The sequence below is a fragment of the Pseudochaenichthys georgianus genome, chromosome 24, assembly GCF_902827115.2.
Source record: "Pseudochaenichthys georgianus chromosome 24, fPseGeo1.2, whole genome shotgun sequence".
Classification (NCBI taxonomy): Eukaryota; Metazoa; Chordata; class Actinopteri; order Perciformes; family Channichthyidae; genus Pseudochaenichthys; species Pseudochaenichthys georgianus.
The window spans coordinates 25600746-25618766 of record NC_047526.1 but is presented as its reverse complement, the minus strand read 5'-3'; the positions used below and the strand labels follow the sequence as shown (position 1 = coordinate 25618766).

Sequence of the window (18021 nt, the reverse complement as noted above, 5' to 3'; positions counted from 1 at the left end):
TCAGACAGCATGACTTCCGGTTAGAACTATCAAAATAAATCTCTAATTAAACATTACACCTTAGAATAAAATGCTGCAGTTTATAATGTTAACAAATATGGTAAATATAAGGCTGAATTATAAATAACATTTATAGTACATATTATTATTAACACATTAAAAAGATATCTAAAACCTTAATAATATGTTTATTTAAATGTAATATAACTGTTCTGAATTATGGCTAGTTTATGCACAGACATTTGTTTTATTTAAACATATTTACCGTCTGTTTTCAGCTATTATTTCAACGTGTGTCTTTTTGTGTGATTTCAGCTGAGAAACACATTTTCGAAAAAGCACCATTCTGAATGAAACTCATTATAAAGTTGTATATAACTTTTTTTCTCACAATTGTATTTTGAATGCATTCATTTTATACATCAGATCTAAATAATTAAATTATGACAAAATACTACCATAAAACAATCTCATTGGTCAGATTGATTTATGCTTTTATTTTGAAGGCAAGCCCATGTATCCGGCTTATTCTTCCGTAATGTAGGTTACTTGAAAACAAAACACATGAATGCCATATCAGTTTCTTCTTTCCCTGTGTAGGTGAGTACCGATAAGAGTTCTCCTGTGCAGCAGTTTTGCTCCATATCTTACCCAGGAAAGTTGCCCCTGGCCGGGTCACCACCAGTCCCCTAACTGCCTCCAATCACTGATCCCCCCCCCAGCCCTCACCGAGAATTCCTGACCTCTTATCTCATTCATCTCTTTTACCGTCACACGGCCTCGACCAACTTTCAGTATTTTAGGAATGCTGATGCGCTGCCTTGCAGACACGCTGGCACTAAAAATAGAAAATGACAGGGACTGCGGTGTGCTAGTTGTCCTTATCTACATTTAAACATCTAAAATAATTGTTTTATGGCCATACATTATTAAGGATAATATTTAAATGTAGAAGGTTACAGCACAACACAAGATCAATGATTGGTTGAGATTGACATTTGCTTCTTTTTGAAATAAATGAAAACAATTAAAGAACACAGAACACATTATTTTGCTCTTAGAATAACTTTTATTTATTTTACTTTACAAAGAGGTCTTCACCAAAGCTCTTGGTTACTGCATCTATATTCAAATACAAACAATCTGTGAATAAGCTATTCAGACAGTGGGCTAAATGTTTGATAGGGGAGGTCAGAAAGTACCAATGCATTTCAGGCAACAACAGCAATATCATTTCTGACACAAAAGTTGTTTTTTTGTCCAAACATTGGATTAACACACACACTGTATCAGGTCAGAAATGGCAATGATTAAAATGTGCAATAGAACCAACAATGGCAGTCTTTAACAATGTATTTTTACGCCTCTGGTTGTTGACAACCCAGCTATTTGCATGGAGTGATGTCATCACTGACAAAGTCCCCTGGCCAGCCGAGGATGACACTAACATAATGGCATGACCTGTGATGAAGATGTAGGCTGGAATGAGTGGGGAGAGATGTGTCACACACACGCGCACACACATACACACACACACACACTCACACAAACATTAACCGATAGGCATTTCGTTTTGGAATGATGGCAGGGGTGGGTCACATTTGGAGTTATTCTAGGAGTTGGTAATGATGACTACTTATCCCAGGGGCAGATTAACTCTTCATTAAAAAGAGGCCTTGAAGGGCAGCCTGGGTCCTTTTGACACTGCTGTAATTGATGTAAGGAAAAAATAATGGCAGCGAGATGTTGACGAAAAGCGATTGACTTGGCATTGCATATGGCACTGGCATGGCACTGAGAGCAGTGTTATGTTCTGTGTACTCATATGGGTTTCAGCAGGCTGCCTATGGGCCTTCTGGTGCTTTCTCAACTAAGGGCAGGTGCAAAGTTACAAAGGCAAACACTGCTCTCTAGTGGGGATCCAGTATATAAACATAAAGACAAGGGGCTTTTAAGAGCTTCGGCACTCACAAAGTACAATAATTACAGAAAAAACAAAACAAAGGAAGAAATAAAGCACTTTTTTGTGAAAATCTACAGATGCATCATCCATAAATTAATATAACATCATATAGTATCTGTGTGGAGTACAAGAAGAACATCTTACAATGGGACAAGTGTTGAAAAAGTGTCAAAGTAATCTAATCAGGATCATCTCTCATCAGGTATCCGGTATAGCAAAGGAAACTAATACTGATTGCTGCGTATTACAGCATTTGACGGTTGAGTGTAATATTACTTTTTTTTTACTACCAGTCTGATTTTAAGACTTTTATGATCAGATCGAGGGACATTCAAACAAATCTGAATCAGGTAAACTGTCTTGCGCCTGACATGATGCTAAAACATACTCAATTTCTGATTTGCTATCAAATCTTTGGCAGATCATGTGAAAGCTGAGGGACCAGCGTTATCTTTGTTTACAGACCTTCTCAACTAGTAGGTGTCCACTCATATGTTCAGTGAAGTGTTCACCTTGTTTTAGAGGTGGCAGAGGGAGAATCCTTCCCTTCAGAGCCAGGCTCTCTCCCGGCAGTATATAAACTGCCCAATAAAGACCTAATCTCACCAGAAATGGTCTCAGAGTAATCACAGGCAATCGGTTGTGAGGGATCAGCTTCAGAACCAGTGGGTTACTGTGTATCATATTTAGGTTGGGCGGTGAGGTGGAGGGGAAAAGGGTATACTATATTCCTGGCTGTCGGTCAAAAAAATAAAAAAGCTCCTGAAGTCTGAGCCCCTGTCGGCCAGGTAACCCAAAACCTGGAGTGGGGAGTCAGCGTGGGATATGGGGAGAGGAACAATGTGGCTCTTTGTGCAAGCCGGGCAAGGAAAACAAACCGTTTCCCCTGGAAAGAGATCATGTTCAGGCTCCATCTGAGAAGACCACACAAGGCTGATCAGAGCCCTGTCTGCTGCATGGAGCAAGGAGAGGAGTAGGAGTAGGAGGAGGAGCGCATCTGGGCAGCCACACTAACACACACAAACACACACACAGACACACTTCAGGGCAATGTCAGACTGGGAGAAGATCTGAGATGCTCCATTTCAAGGGCTCAATGAACACAACATAACACTCCAGCAATACTCTTTGGTCCAAGACAAAACGTGTGACTGTGTTGTGTTCTTCCCTCACGTTGACTTGTGATAATATGGCCATCTGGACTGCTTCCTGTGTTGGCACCCTGCTGGTCTACAGGCAGAGCAACACTCTGGTGGGCTGACAGGCTGAGGGACAGGCTGGAGGGTGTGAACACTGGCGTTGTCCACAAGAGGGCGTGGCACTGAATCTGGCACTGCCATACAGTGTTAAACAGGGAGTCTGTTCATTAGATGGAGAAAAAGGGAGAGGGAGAAAGAGAAATGAGATGTTATAGATTCTGGGCTGATTCTAATTTCAATTTCTAAGATATCTTATATCAACCCCTTCTGCTCTGGTCACTTTTAGTCATTTCAACACTCAGATAACTGTCGCACAGGGCACAATCAAACTAAGAACATCTGGCCTCTTTCTGTCTCACACACACTAACACAGACCTTCATTCAAACACACACATATTAAACGTAAACACACACACCGTCATGTAAGGGCCAAACCAGGGTTCTGTACTCCCTCTGTCCCATTGCGTTTTAGTTTCAAACGCTCAGCGAATACCCATGTGGTGGGATCAGATTACACGGGGCTATAAAATATCCCAAATAAAGGCAGGGAAAACTGAGACGAAAAAACGGGCTGTTTCCTGAGGTGAAATCCTTCACTTGGCTGCAGATTCTGTCAAAGTGGGAGATGTTTTAAAGACTTTTAGCAGTGGGGACAATGGAACAAGACGGCAATGTTCAACTCAGAGCATAGAGGTGGCGAGCTAAAGTAATACGCATACGGCAGCCAGCTCCCATTACACACAACGCAGGGCCATAAATCCGTCTGCACGACACAAGCAGCATGATGTGATTTAATATGTATTGGTTACTAAGGGGACGCACTGACCCACAACAAATGACAAAGGTTGGAAGTCATTGAGTGAAAGAGAAGCCTGTAACTTAGACACAAAACATCTGGGGTAAAGTATAAAGGTTTATGTTGTGCTTTCTCTATCAACAGCCATCATTTTAAAAACAGATATATAACCCGTGGCCTTTCGAGAGAAAACCAGGCCAGTTGAAATCAAACCAGTAATATCAGCAGATTAATCTCATGACGTAGAGTAAAATGGTAACCTGATCTTGTTATGCGGAGATACTAGCAGGTGAGGAAGATGGGTGGTGTTACAGCCGTTTATACTACCAATCAGGAGAGGGATATTAAGATGCTCTTTGATTGGTTTAAAGTAAGGAGAATTTTCTGCTCTACTCTAACAACAACATCTGGTTGGCAGGGGACAGTGGTGGTGAGTGAAGAGAAGGAAAGGGATTGAAATGTGAGAAGAGAGCAGAGTGCTCAACTCCTACATGGGAAAGAGACGAGCCGAAGCCAGAACAGGGTGTCACTATGACATGTGTAATTGAAACGCTCTGGTTCTGCCCCTGTGTTTTCGAGTGAAGCCCCAGAGCCTTATCACATGAGGGCCAGCTTTCATATTCACAGCGCCTTCTAGTCTGCCTGACAATCACCTCTGTCTCTGCAGTGACCCCAGAAACATGTCTGCACTGCCTCACCGTTCATACAGCAAGACGCAAGAGTTTGACTTGGGGGTGACACTTGATCAACCTCACTTGATTCGTCCCTCTGTCTCAGTGTCAGGTTTGTAAGACCATCCCATAACCTCAAGGTCACGGTTTCGATTTATCAGCAACCATCTGTCTTACACCTACTACCTTCTCATACATGGCAAACGACTACGGATAAAAGCATCAGCTAAAAGGTACACATTGAGAAAAGTCTCCCTCCCTCTTAAACAGACACATACTCGCATATCAAAACTGAGCCTACGAAACAGGATGCCATGCAAACAAAGCATTGTGACTGTCAGTTTGTGTTCAAGTGATCGCCTTTCAAAGTGACTCTCTCTGCCTGTGCCCTCCGCTGTAACCTTAGAGCCTAAAGAAGTGCCAGGTTACTAGGATTCTCTCTCATTGGCGCCATGCTGTTGAGTGACCATGTGCACACTGTGAGACCTGTGATTAAGCTTGCCTTGTGTATGTGTGAATGTGTGTATGCGCCCATTTTCCAATCCCTCTTCAAATGCCGTTTATAAACAATTGCTCGTTTTCAATGAAACCAAACTAGAACATCACATTGATGGGTCTTGCCACACACAGCAAAGCCATGGGATTTAAAGAAATGTATGAACATACAGTAAGGGTCAAGTTCCTATACTCTTGTATCACATGTCGGAAATGCAATGAATCCAACTCATGGGCAGCTTGTGGCAACTCTGTTGTTGATGTACGAGTTAGATAACAAGGGAAAATAGTGTTCTCCTTTTTTCAATGTACGACTCTGTAATATTAGATGGGGCAGCAAGTGAAAGCACGTCTATCTATACTTTGCCTTGTAATAGAATCTCTCTCACCTCCATCCTCTACTTATTCTGATCGCGGAGTCGTAGGCATCGCCTCTTCAGAGCTGGCTCCATGTCTCCAGCACTGGCCGTATTAGCAGGGCTCCGCAGGCAACCCTTGTCCCTGAGTTTGGGCAAGAGCAGAGGGGTGGTGGTCCCACCTGTCTTTGGCGCTGTGGGCAGGGCATAGGCATGGTCCTCGTCAGGAACATGGGGGTCATCTCCTACCTCCCCGACTACTGCTAAAGGCTCTTCTGACTGACTGACTGGCCCCTCAACTCGCACTGGGCCAATAACAGAGCACTTGTTCTCCTTGATGGCCTCCAGCTCACTGAGCGCAGGGTCAGGGGGTGGTGCTGGTACTCTCAGGGGAAGGGGGGAGTCTGGACTGGCGGGTGGGGATGAGTAGGACATCCCGTTTGGACTGTGGTCCTGAGATTTCAGAGCAGAGGATGTGGCATCGTAAAGATGGCCGCTCCCTGTTGGGCTGGTTGGGTTGTGTAAAGGTGTGTGGGAGTCCTGGAGATGGTAGAGAGTGTCATGTGGTGGGGACTGTGGAAGAGGAGGGGTGGGTCTGATGACCTCTTGGAGCCCTGATCTGGGACCCTGCAGAGTTCCTGACTCTCGCAGCCCTGACAGGTCCACTACTCCATTGGCACTTGGCTTAACCTGGGTCCTTTGGAGAACCCTTTGGATAACCTGTCGCTCCGACTGCTGATGCTGCTTAAAGTCTGTCAGCCCCTCCGACCCTGATGCTGAGTAGGGGGATTCATTGTACTGTGCTCGGGGGGAGGATGCTCCACTGTGAGGGGTGGATGTCGGAGAAGCGAATGGCCTCTCTGATTTAACCCAATCCGTGTTGGGATGACTTGGTGAGGGGAGACCTTGACTCATAGTCGCACCCCATTTGTTGGCTACATATCTGCTCTCTCCTTCAGGGACCCCTGGAGATGGCGGCCTGGTAGCCCTGGATTTACCTCTGTCTACCCCCTCTGGCACAGGCTGAATAACACCACTGTGACTTGGAGTTTCTACGTTTGCCTTAGTAGGGAAAGGAAAAGGGATAGGAATGGGTATGGGGATAGGTAGGGGGACAATAATTGGATAAGGCACCAGGATAGTGGGGTGGGGCAGAAGAGGGCTAAAGGAAGGAATACCATAGTTCATCATGTGATGCATTGGGACTGGACCTCTTTGCATCATGTTCAGAGGAGGGGAGTAGCCAGGGAAGTAGGCGCCTGGGAAGGGATGCATCATAGGTGGATTCATGGAAGAGTTCGGGGGCTGCATGTGAGGAGAGTGAGAAGGTCTGTAGATGGGGCTTGAAGGTGGGCCTGGGTGCCTGGAAGGGTTGCCAAGAGGGCTTTTCAGGCCCTGGGCATGAAGAGGAGGTCTGATGAAGGGCATGGGGATTTGTGGTAAAGGCTGGTGTTCCAAAGGAGGACGAGGATGATGTGCAGGATGAAGGTTAGCAGGGCGGGGGGACATATCCACGGTAGGGGGAGCAGACAGGATAGGTCTCTCCAGGTTCTTCAGTCCAGAGACAGGGATCTTTGAATTAGAAAAGGATGCTTCTGAGGGGGACATGGATTCTGCTGATCCATGGATTGTCGTAGGCCCTCTGGGAGAAAGGTTTCTATGACGGGGGTCCCCTGCGCTGCTCCAAGACTCAGGAGTGAGTAGTTTTTGCCCGGCCCCAATGGTGTCCGCCCTCCCCTCCTGGCTGGTTCTGTTTGGGCTGGAGCTGGTGAGAGCGGCACGGGCTTCTCGGTAAAAAACGTCCATCTTGTACTGATTCAGACACTTAGTGCTGCAGAACTGGAGTCGTTCTTCTCCAGATCCGAAGTCCAAGTATTCTTTAGTGTGACGAACATGCTTGCACCAATCGCATACCTGCGGTACAGGGGAGAGAGACTGTGGAGGGTCAATTAAGTTATAAATTCAGTCTGGAAACTTTAAGAAATGTTTACAAATACACAGTAATAGTATGCTGACTTGTCTTAAGGTTAGAAGAAAAGTCTAGCTGGAATATACAAGCATAAAAAGCCATTTACTCATAATAACACTTCACATTGTAAAACAAAAGATTGCATTGATAGTGTCCTCTTACTCTGACATTGCTGTTTATCTTCAACACCAGTCTGGGCGAGTCCTCTGTATGGGGGTGCTGAGGGGATCTTTCACCGTGGAGGTCTTCATCTCTGGCCTGACAGGGGAAAACCACAATATGACACTCATGACATAAACCAATGTGAAGCAGTTTGACAACCCTGAGGTAAAACCCCCCCTCTTTTGATGGATGTATTCTCCATTTTATGAGGAAGTAGCTGCGGTTGCCTCAATTGAAAGTGCTACAGTGAAATCATGCTGTGGTCATTAATGCAGAAAAAAAGGTTAAAAACGGTTTGAACTTCATACATGACACCCAACCCTAAAGGTCAAAACAACAAAGGGAAACCACTGTGTTGTGAAACAGATACAAGTCTACAAAGGAGTAGGGAGATAATGTAGATGATGTATTGACATATTATTAATGGCCTTGCCAGTATTAATATAGGAAATTCCTCTTGATTCATGAAAGCTGATCTGCTGTGGATCTGAGTGCTCCCCCATTTCTGTGACCCATTGAGTCGTGTTGAGTTACGAAACATGAGGCAGCTGAAGGTAAGGTATGCACTGAAAGTGGACACCTCGCCCCAGGCCTCCTGGCCTTCCTCTTAGACAAGCAGCGACAAGCCAACGGCAATGTTTTCCTCCCGGCCTTCGAAAAACTTGAGGGCTTGTTTCACAGATAGTCTGTTCAGCCCTCCTTATTATTGTCTCTGTGAATAAACCTATCACAGTTTAACCAACAGTGAAGGTGAAAGGCGATATAGCTGCTTGTCACACCGCACTTCTAAAGAGGGTATATCCATGTCGTAATGGAAGGTGAAATATCATGGCAATGTGCATCAGAGCGGTTCTCCATACTTTCCTGTCCAGAGCCACTTAATGGCTGGCCCCTCCTCCATTAACGCGAAACTTATACTAAGTGTCCTCTACAAACTTTGACCTCCCTCGCTCCATTCCTATACTGGGTCGTCCATCTAGAAAGTGTGTTCTCAGAGATCCTCTCTTTTAAAAGTAATGACCTCACAAGATCAGAAGTTTCTGTTTCTGAAGGTGTTTTAACCTGCCAGAAACTTGATACCTGGGTCTGCTGCGTATAGAGTAACATGGCTGGCAAAAACTTGGACCATATCATTTGAAAAATCGAAACATAAATCTACCGATAATCATGCCATAAATACAAATATTTCCAAAGTCTCACCAACAAGAAGCTTGCCCTAAAAGTGAAACTTATTAGTGAAGAATACATTGTGGTTTGCTACTGACCTTATTGCGTTTGAAGTAAGCGCGCCTGCAGGCGGCAAAACACTTCTCACTGCAGAAGCTTTTGAGCTCTGAACCCATGCATAGAGAGTAGCGCTTTACTCCTTCCTTCTGGCACCAAACACACACTATCTGCACATTCTGTACATCTTCAACTGCAGGGGAAACAGAAATAAAGTCACGTCAGTTTATGAGTGCATTTTGCAAAAGTTTTACTATTGCGCTTTGCTTAAACAGTCCTCATCTCTGTTTCAGTTGTAAAGCCAGAGTTAGGGATGCAAGTGTAAGAAGATCATTTGTACTGTGGCCATATTAAAAGTCTTTATCTTAATGTCAGTATGTTAACGTATTATTGTACACTGGCCCACAGCTGGGGGGCCACCAAAACGTCAAGTGAGATATTTCCGACAATTAAATAATTTAAGGAGTACTTAAACATTATTTCAGGGAAGCCAGAGATAATAATAATAATAATAATAATATATTTAATTTATATAGCGCTTCTCATCTGCCAAGACACATTTTGAAGTGCTTCACAACAAGGGATACTGATACACTTTGAGAGATTAACCAAATAATTGTAATAATAATAAGAAATCAAAAAATAAAATATAAAATATAATTTTTTTTTTTTAACAGTCGGAGATAGCGATAAAAATGGCAGTACTCCAGGTGTACCATGCTCAAAGTTTGCTTTGGGGCTGCACCCCCTGTTATTTCTCAATATCTGCACCACCAGTTTATGAGGTCCATAGGGGTACGAACCCCGACACAGTTTGAAATGTTTGAAATTAAACAATGATGGGTTCAAGATTCAACATTGAGTGTACAATGTAAGAACTGTAGCCCTTATTATATAACTTCAATGATACAGTGCAGCGGGACAATCACTGGGTTACCATTACTACCCCGTTCACCCTGATAACACAGATGCATTTGGAAGTCAACACATGTCTATTTTTATCATTATTTAATTCTAGACTCTAGGCTTGTGTACGCTGTCAAAACATCAGAAAGTGTAATGTCTTTCAGACACATAGGTCCATATCAAATTATAATATTGCACCGATTTAACTTGTTCAGATGAACTAAGCCGATTCCTCATGAGTTGCAACTCGTTTTTAGTTTAAAAGCAAAATAACCATCGATCTCAGATGGGTATTTTAGAAGAAAATTCATTCTTGGAGCAAAAGGACATATTGTATTAAACAGTATTACAATTTCTCTGAAGATCTTTTAGGAATGTCATGAGAAGAAATGCTGAAACCAATATATGCCCCATCCACATTGCTGCTTCAAATTGACAATCATATGTGCATGTGTAAGTCTGAGAGCTACAGCCATGCCATGAGCTAATTGACATCACTTGATGTGTAGTCGAGTAGCACTACCTGCTGATGGCTTTATGAGGGGGACAATGACAGGGGCACTCTTGTGCTCGTTGGAAGTGGTGAGGGACGAGCATGTTGAGGAAGAGGAGGATGAAGAGGAGGGGACACTGGAGGACTCTCTCTCTCCACTCTTCATGGCGAGTACCGAGTGACTGACTTTGGTGTCGACGCTCTTGGATTTTGGCACTGAGTTCTCTGAAAGACAAAAACACAATATAAAGCTGTATATTTGTCATGTAATACAATAGCATACATCCACGGTATGGCTAACATGAAACTGTAATGTCTTCTTTGCAAATAACAATGACCTACACTGACTTTCTAGAACAGTGGTGTTGAGAAACAATAGATGCATCTGAGTGAATGAAACTTGAGAAGTTGCAACTACAGCAGAGTATGTCTGGCTAATTTGAACAGTGACTCAATGTCTGCACAGAAACCTGCAGAACCTGTCAGTGTAAATGCAAGAAGCCTCTTGAACTCTTGACACCTGCCCTCACCTTTCAGGACAGACACATGCTGACGCCTCTCTCTGTAGTTTCTGATCTCGTTGGCCTCCGAGTCTCTGAGGTCCACCTTGTCATAGCCGTACCATCCCAGGAGCTCGTTCATGGTGCTTTCTGCAAACGTCTGCATGAGAAAAAGAGGGACATAAATCACTGATTAATGCTCTATGTAAAGGGATACGGTAACTGAGCCATAGTCTGCCTGCATGTGGGAAATTGTAACCGTACGTCTTAGGGTTGTTAGTGGAACTTTTTATCCTATGTTAAACATAATCAGACCTTCCTTCTCAGAATCAATGCAAGGGATTTTTTCTCAGCCCCAGCCCAGTTGGGGAAATGAATATGGGCACAGTGGAGTACAGTATGACGCTTTTTCCATGATGTATTCAAGTTGTTTACTCTTGCTAAATCTGAGACGGAAAGGTTTAAAACCTAACACCAGTGTGAAATCTATGAATCATCCTTTGTTTATCTCTCTTAATTGGAAAAAAGAGGGAGAAAAGAAAACTGTTCCCCGCAGATGGGATGTGTGGTCCCTTTTTTATTTTTTTATTACGTCCAGATGAAAAAGAAAAAACAGAAAACACAAAGGTCTCTCTCTTTATCCACCCACCTCTCTCTGTGGCTTTGGGCGAACCGGATTGGAGGAGAAACCTGATCCGGAACGGGCAGAAATCAGAGCGGGACACCCTACACCACAGCGAGGTCCCACGGTTCTCGGAAATGCCCCACTCCTCTCTCCAGTGTCCACCACTCTCACTCTATTCCTCTGCTTTCCATGTCCCTCCCCTTGCCTCTCTTCCTCTCCTCTGCCCCCCCCCCTTTACCTCCCATCTTCACCATCCACTCCAGCACCTTCCAGCCCTGACACCCGACACAGCTCTGCCTCTCAGGTTTCACCCTTTTCGAGCACAGCCAGTCTGCTGTGGTGGTGTTGTAGTGCTGTAGTACTGACTGCACATTCTTTCCCCTGCTTTCCTCACTCCGACCTCTGTGCTGCTCTAGGGCCTCAAAGAAATGGATCCCTCCCTTGCTTGCTCACTTTCTACTGTGCGTGCGTGCGTGTGTGTGTGTGTGTGTGCGTGCGTGCGTGCGTGCGTGCGTGCGCGTGTGTGTGTGTGTGTGTGTGTGTGTGTGTGTGTGTGTGTGTGTGTGTGTCTGGGAGAGTGTGTGGGTGAGTGCAAGCAGTGGTATCATATCCAGCTAAATATGCCTAACGATGATTAAAGTGAAGTATCCGGTGTCTGGTGCTGCGCTCGGGTCTGACGTGGAGGGAGTAGGTCCGAATGTGGTGTTGAAACAGATGTATTACAGAGACAACACAAGGCTGGACCTCAGCTGAGCTAGAAATCAGTGGGCCTGCCTTCCTGTCTGTCTCTTTCTCTCCCCCTTATCCTCCCCCTTTGACTCTTTTAAAAAAAAAGGTGCACATCTTTATGATTTTAATTTGTCCCATCACATCTAATTTGGGTATCCTCTTCTTTATTCACACAGCTCAGTTTCATTTAGTCTCTCTGTTTTCTTGTTTCCCCCCCCACCAGTCCACTTCCCACAATATTGTTTTTGTTTCTTTTTGGCAGTTCAGACAAACATCTGCTTTGTGAGAGTGACAAGCCATATCCCAAACCACAGAGAGAGTTGCAGCCAAAGGCAACAAACTGGGGCCGACCCTGAGATTCAGCCCAGCAGGCTCACATCAAGAGGGGATAGCGTTTCACATGTTTTGATTAAAATTAGTTGATTTGTAACTCTACACCTCCCCTGGATATCAAACGCTACAATCCAAACCACTTACACATTAAGAGCACATTTCCTCTCTCACGAAAAGGCCAAAATCTCCTTCCTTCGCCCCAAAAGAGTTGCTTGTCTTTTTTGATTTCTGAGCTGTTGCTTGAAGGAGCTTCAGATATCACTTACAACCACCGTCAACACTCTCAAATACCCAGTGTCCAAACCCAAACAAAGCAGACAATCCATGGATTAGTTTCCATGCAGTAATGGGCTCATAATGGTGGGAGGGAATCAAAGTCTGTTACTGTGATTTAACTGTGACTGTCCTTTAAAGAAAGAAACAGGAGGCATTCTTAAAGGACATGCCCCAATGAACATGATCTCTATAGGCAAGTTATTCTGGTGTGAAATGAACACAATTTAAAACTTTTTTATAGTGCTTAAGTGTTTTCCGGTGTATGACATTGACTATTTGTAGGAAATAAATGCACTCTCTCTTTTGGTGAGCACAAGGGCAAGCCTCTGTGGTACAGCAAGTGTGCGCACTGAAAGAGCGGGGAACAAGTGACGCACATCTGGATCTCCGCTGGACATTACGGTGAGCGCGTCCGGCCACAGCTGGCCTGACATGGCCTCCCAAGACCAGTCCACTCACAATGACTGCGAAACTCTATAATCAAAACTTCCTGTGTCTCTGTGTTAGACATTTCGAGTTGATATTTATAAGAAAAGTTTAATAAGGTTCTGTCCTCCAAAGGGGAGCACATTTTAAAGTTGTTTTTCTAAATGTGCCACAAAAGTATATTCATAATGCTTACATAAAAGACACAAGGAGAGCATTCACTGAAAACAAACACAGAATGTTTAACTTTTTCCAGAATTGAGCTTTGCCCGTTCATTCTCCTCTCTGAGTGGAAAGTGATTTTGCGCTTAGTACAACAGTTTTGGCTGGGTCAACACGACTCTGTAGATAGAAATATAGAAGTTGGAAACAAACTCACTCCCACCTTCATCTCCTGGTTGATCTCCCTTTTCACGGGGTGCGCAGGTTTCCTGCTGCGTTTATTTTCCGGTGGTCTCCCTTTCTCCATCTCTGGCATAGTCCTTGTCTGGCAGGATCCGAACCGGATCAGTGTTGGTTGTCAGCTGGAGGTTTTCAGAGGAGAAGCTTATAGTGAAAGCTGTCACTCCCGGTGACAGCGGCTGTCATTCCCGGACGTCTGAGTCCCTCATCTGGGCTTCACACCATTGGAGTGGACTGAACATGCGTGCGCTCCGGGCTGGAGGCTCCGCAGCAGAACAATCCGCATTCTCTCTTCTGCAACGCTGACAAACACCTGCAGGTAACAAAGATAAGGCTTCCGGTTGAGACTTTCAAACTAAAGTGTGAACTTCAACCTGACATAATGTGTTTTCTAAGGACAACCAAGGTTATGATCAATAATTAAACTTTAAACAGTTGATCTCGGTATGAATAAAAAGAAAACTCAAAATTACTAAAATGATTAATGACCAAAATGTATGAACAACGTAAACTTTAGGAAACTAAAACGTTGCTGATGCTGATCATTTCTTTTGTATTTCAAATAATAATGCCAATTGAAGTCATTTTGAATATTAACAGCATGTGTGCCACAAATCATAGTCAAACCTGACAATGAAAGCTCTCCGTCTTGGTTTAATCAAACTAAAGATCACAAGTCTAACTCACATTAAAATCAAACAAATCATTGACAAAATACCATGTCAACCATAAAACTGTTCATGTTAGACTTAATTGTCTCTGTTCTCTGTATCAGGTCTAACATATTGCCTTGAGCAAATATATGTTCAAAATAAAAGGCTATAGATATGTTTTTTGTATCGTCTTAATAAAGTTATCCTTAGACGGAAGGCATCTTTGGCTTTTATTGTGAAATCAAAGTTACCTAGCTTCCGGTATAATTCCTGCTCTCTCTCTGTTAAACTTGACGCTGCCCTCTCCGGATAGGGAAGGGAGGGCCCTGTGATTTGATGTAACCCAACACCTGGCGCCCACCCCTCCCAAATCTCAACAGATACATTTCAAAAGGAATGCAAAGACTGTGTTTTATCTGAGGGGACACAGTACAAACACTGTCTGTAAACTCGTCTTAAAATAAAGAGATGAAAAGAACGCTGTGAGTTAAACGATACCATGACAGAATGTAAGGGGCTTTTCTCAAATGGGATCTGTTTGATCAGTGATTCCTTGTATGACATTGTTTGTGTATTTGTGTGCACTGCATACAGAAAATCCACCTGTAATGTGCACGTTTGGCTCCAGGGCAACCTTTGGTTTTGGAAAACTACCACAGGCTGGATTTCCAGTCATGGACGAGCACATTGCTTATGATTATTCTAATGGTTAGGGCCAGATAGTTTATTACGCTTACAATATCATGTGTCTAGGTCCAGTAAGGAAGACATGGAGAGGGGCGAGTTGCATTCAGCCACATGTTATTTCATGTTGGAGATAAATAATGTTATAATCTTTTTTTTTGCATTTCATTTCCATTCCACTTGAACTCGCATCGGTTTCATACTCATGAAGAATTAGGCCATAAAGTTGGTAATGACATTGCCAAGTAATAGGCAAATGGGCTTTAGATGACACCACACTGAAAAAAATGAAATGTAACTTTAATGTTAAGATATTAGGTTCAACTTAATTATTGCTTTCAACTAACCTAATACAATTATGTGTAGTCTGTTGACATAATACATTTGATTAAAGTCAATGTGTCCTGCATTCTTTAATGTGTTTCCTTCGCAGAACTTTCACTTGGTGGCTAAACCCCATGCAGAGAGACAGACAGGTAGACAGACAGGCGGGACGTGAGGCCTGTTTCAGAGCCTCTCTCCTCTCTGGTTGGAGGAGCGACCACGGCTCGTGTAAACAGAAACCCGATCCAGCGCAGGGCTTGGGTTTCGCCCCCTCGTACACCCGCTGATGATACCCGATCCGGGCCCAGCTTTGGGAACAGGGCTTATCTGATGCCTTACAAAAGGCCCCTCTCTCCGGCTCTCAATAACAGCGCACATCTGGTGCCTCTGCAGGGAGCGCTGTCCCTTTAGGTTCCTCTGGGGGGTGAAGGCAGGGATAAGACCGTCTCACTGTTCCTCAAGAAACACACAAATGAGAACACTATACGTCCAAAGTTACACTCCCCAACATCTGGACTGAGTCATAAAAAGTGGTCGCTTTGAGTATCAATACTTGCATTATTTACCATGAATACATAACTATACGATTATACTGTCCATTTTAGAAGATGATTGACAATGTTATAGCCTACTGGTCTTCACAGAATAAAGATAAATAGTGTGATCTACTTTGGCTTACAGTAATGTGTTTCCTCCTGTAGAGGGCGATGTCCACCTACTAGTTTTGAATAGTTGTGCAGATGAATATAGCCATGGTGTTTGCCCTGCATCAAATTACATGCAAATACATTCCTGATTAGGGCATCTGTGTTTCTGGATCAGCGACAAAATACACTGAGCTGTAGCATTTACAACTAATTTAACTTTGTTTGACCTGTTATGATAAAAAGATAAGCAAACACGCACACTTCTTATCATACAAATGAATAAGTTGTTGCTCAGCTTGTCGTTAATCAGCTTAAAGATGTTCCTCTGTAGCTCATGATTGTTCCTCTGTAGCTCATGATTAAGGTGTTAAGCTGTTTACTTTTCATGAGTGTTATAATAATTTATTATGTTTAGATACATTTTTTTCTTAATTAAAGTTATTGCTTTACTTTTTTACTAAATTTGATTGGCATTCACTTTTTTGCAGGGAAGAAGTATTCAGATTCTTTACTTGAGTTAAAGTACCAATACATTAATGACAAAATACTTTATTTCAAGTTAAAGTCCTTCATTCAGAATCTTTCTTCAGAAAAAGTACAAAAGTATTAGCCTATCAGCTAAATGTACTTAAAGTATAAAAAGTAAAAGCAGTAATTCTGCAGAAAAAATGCCTCCATGTGTAATTTATTATTATATGACATTATTAGTTAATAGTGTATCATGTTGCATTTTACTCATAAGTTCTGATACAAAAAAATGATTTACTTTTTGTTCAACAGTATGATGGATAATTGTACTTTTTTTACCTTCAACATTAAGTCCACTAGTTTATTATTTAGAGCTGCATTCTGAAAAGTAGCTATACATGTAACTAAACATGTAGTGGAGTAAACGCAGATTTATAGAAGTGTAAAGAAACATTTTATGAAAATACTTTAGTAAAGTTCAAAATTGTTGTTAAGTACAGTACTTGAGTAATGTACTTTCCACCACTGCTTTTCTTGCATGCTGAATGTCTGTCCATTCACAGAGAAAAAAAGAGACATTTCAACAATTTTAACGGTGCAACCTGATATAGCCTACTAACGCACTCTGTAGAAACTAGCTAATATTAAATAACATTAATAACAAGGACTACTTCAAACTGATTACAAAGTTACAGTTGAACCCTGTGCTGAACACTAGGTGTCGCTGTGGCCAAATGTATAGCTATGGCCTGGCACGAGAGCTCAACAGGTAGTGATAACTTTTCCATTTGAGATTTTTTATTTTCCCTCAGATCTATGTCCCTTTATTTTTAATATAAGTTACATACGTCTGAGTTATATCAGTGGAAATAGGTATTGACATCAGAAATCTAACGGTCTGAATCAGTATCACCATGGCAGCATAACGGTGGGAGCAGTGTGCAGGTGAATAAAGATGGTACGTCCGGCTTAACTACGTTGGTGAAAGTGGTTTTCTCCTCAGAGCAAGGCATTTTATCATTTGGAAAGATAGAGGACCGTTTGGGGCTTGGATAGAGCATGCGCGCTCAGCTGACTTCCTTAATGTTTTATAAAATCCCGCTACTGAATACAATTAGCATGACGTGTGTCATCGTGTGCACAATTAAGAATCCTGTGTTCAAAACCATTATTATTTGCATATATTTACATATATTAAATGTAAACTCTTTCTTCAATCATGTCCGGGATTGTGTAAGGGTCCTATCGGCTACGTCACAGACCTGTAGCTGATATAAAAAGCTCCGTCTGATGCTGCGACTACATTAGAGAGAAGCAGCGTCTGTGGGCAGTCTCCTCCATCTGGTCAAATTACTGCAACAACAAAACAAAAAAGGCGAGAGAATGTCCAAAATGACGATCGTTCAGCTTGGAGTGATTGTGTTCGCCATATGTTTATCAACACAGGTATGCTGATATATCTTTTGTGTATTTATACGCTTCCAATTACATTTGTATTTAATAGGAAAAGGTTGACATTCATTTGGATGTGATCTTTATTTTTTACGGATGGAAATGGCCGTGTGCCGATGGGTTATTTGACTTTAATGATGTTTTTAGATGGAGTTTAGACGCTAATAGTCGGTGTGATGGGTTGGATTACATCAGGCTAGACAGTATACATTCTCCTGGGAAATTAACAAGACCCTGAATCAGTCGATTTTTAAATTGGTTTATGTCT

The 18021-nt window shown here is 42.8% G+C and overlaps 1 protein-coding gene across 4 annotated transcripts; it reads right to left on the bottom strand.

Annotated features, from left to right (window-relative positions):
• Positions 1-1046: 1046 nt before the first annotated feature.
• Positions 1047-13790, bottom strand: LOC117439748 (sine oculis-binding protein homolog B-like). Of its 4 annotated transcripts, none has more exons than XM_034075783.2 (7): positions 13503-13790; positions 10765-10894; positions 10265-10459; positions 8877-9028; positions 7612-7707; positions 5514-7415; positions 1047-3322 (listed from the first exon to the last, which is right to left on the bottom strand). In XM_034075783.2, exons 1-6 carry the CDS (start codon positions 13599-13601, stop codon positions 5523-5525), a joined length of 2565 nt encoding a protein of 854 aa, XP_033931674.1. In that variant the 5' UTR covers positions 13602-13790; the 3' UTR covers positions 1047-3322; positions 5514-5522. The 4 variants fall into 4 exon arrangements, with proteins under 4 accessions (XP_033931674.1, XP_033931676.1, XP_033931677.1 ...); XM_034075785.2 differs by having other exon boundaries at positions 5514-7394; XM_034075786.2 differs by having other exon boundaries at positions 5514-7394; positions 13509-13790.
• Between the last annotated feature and the right edge of the window lie 4231 nt (positions 13791-18021).

Coding starts and splice junctions, on each gene's coding strand:
- LOC117439748 (XM_034075783.2), bottom strand. CDS start 13,601: ATGCCAGAGATGGAGAAAGGGAGACCACCGGAAAATAAACGCAGCAGG. Junction 9,029..10,264: donor CCTCATAAAGCCATCAGCAG/GTAGTGCTACTC, acceptor TTTCCCCTGCAG/TTGAAGATGTACAGAATGTG. Junction 7,708..8,876: donor CTTACTTCAAACGCAATAAG/GTCAGTAGCAAA, acceptor TTCCCCTGTCAG/GCCAGAGATGAAGACCTCCA.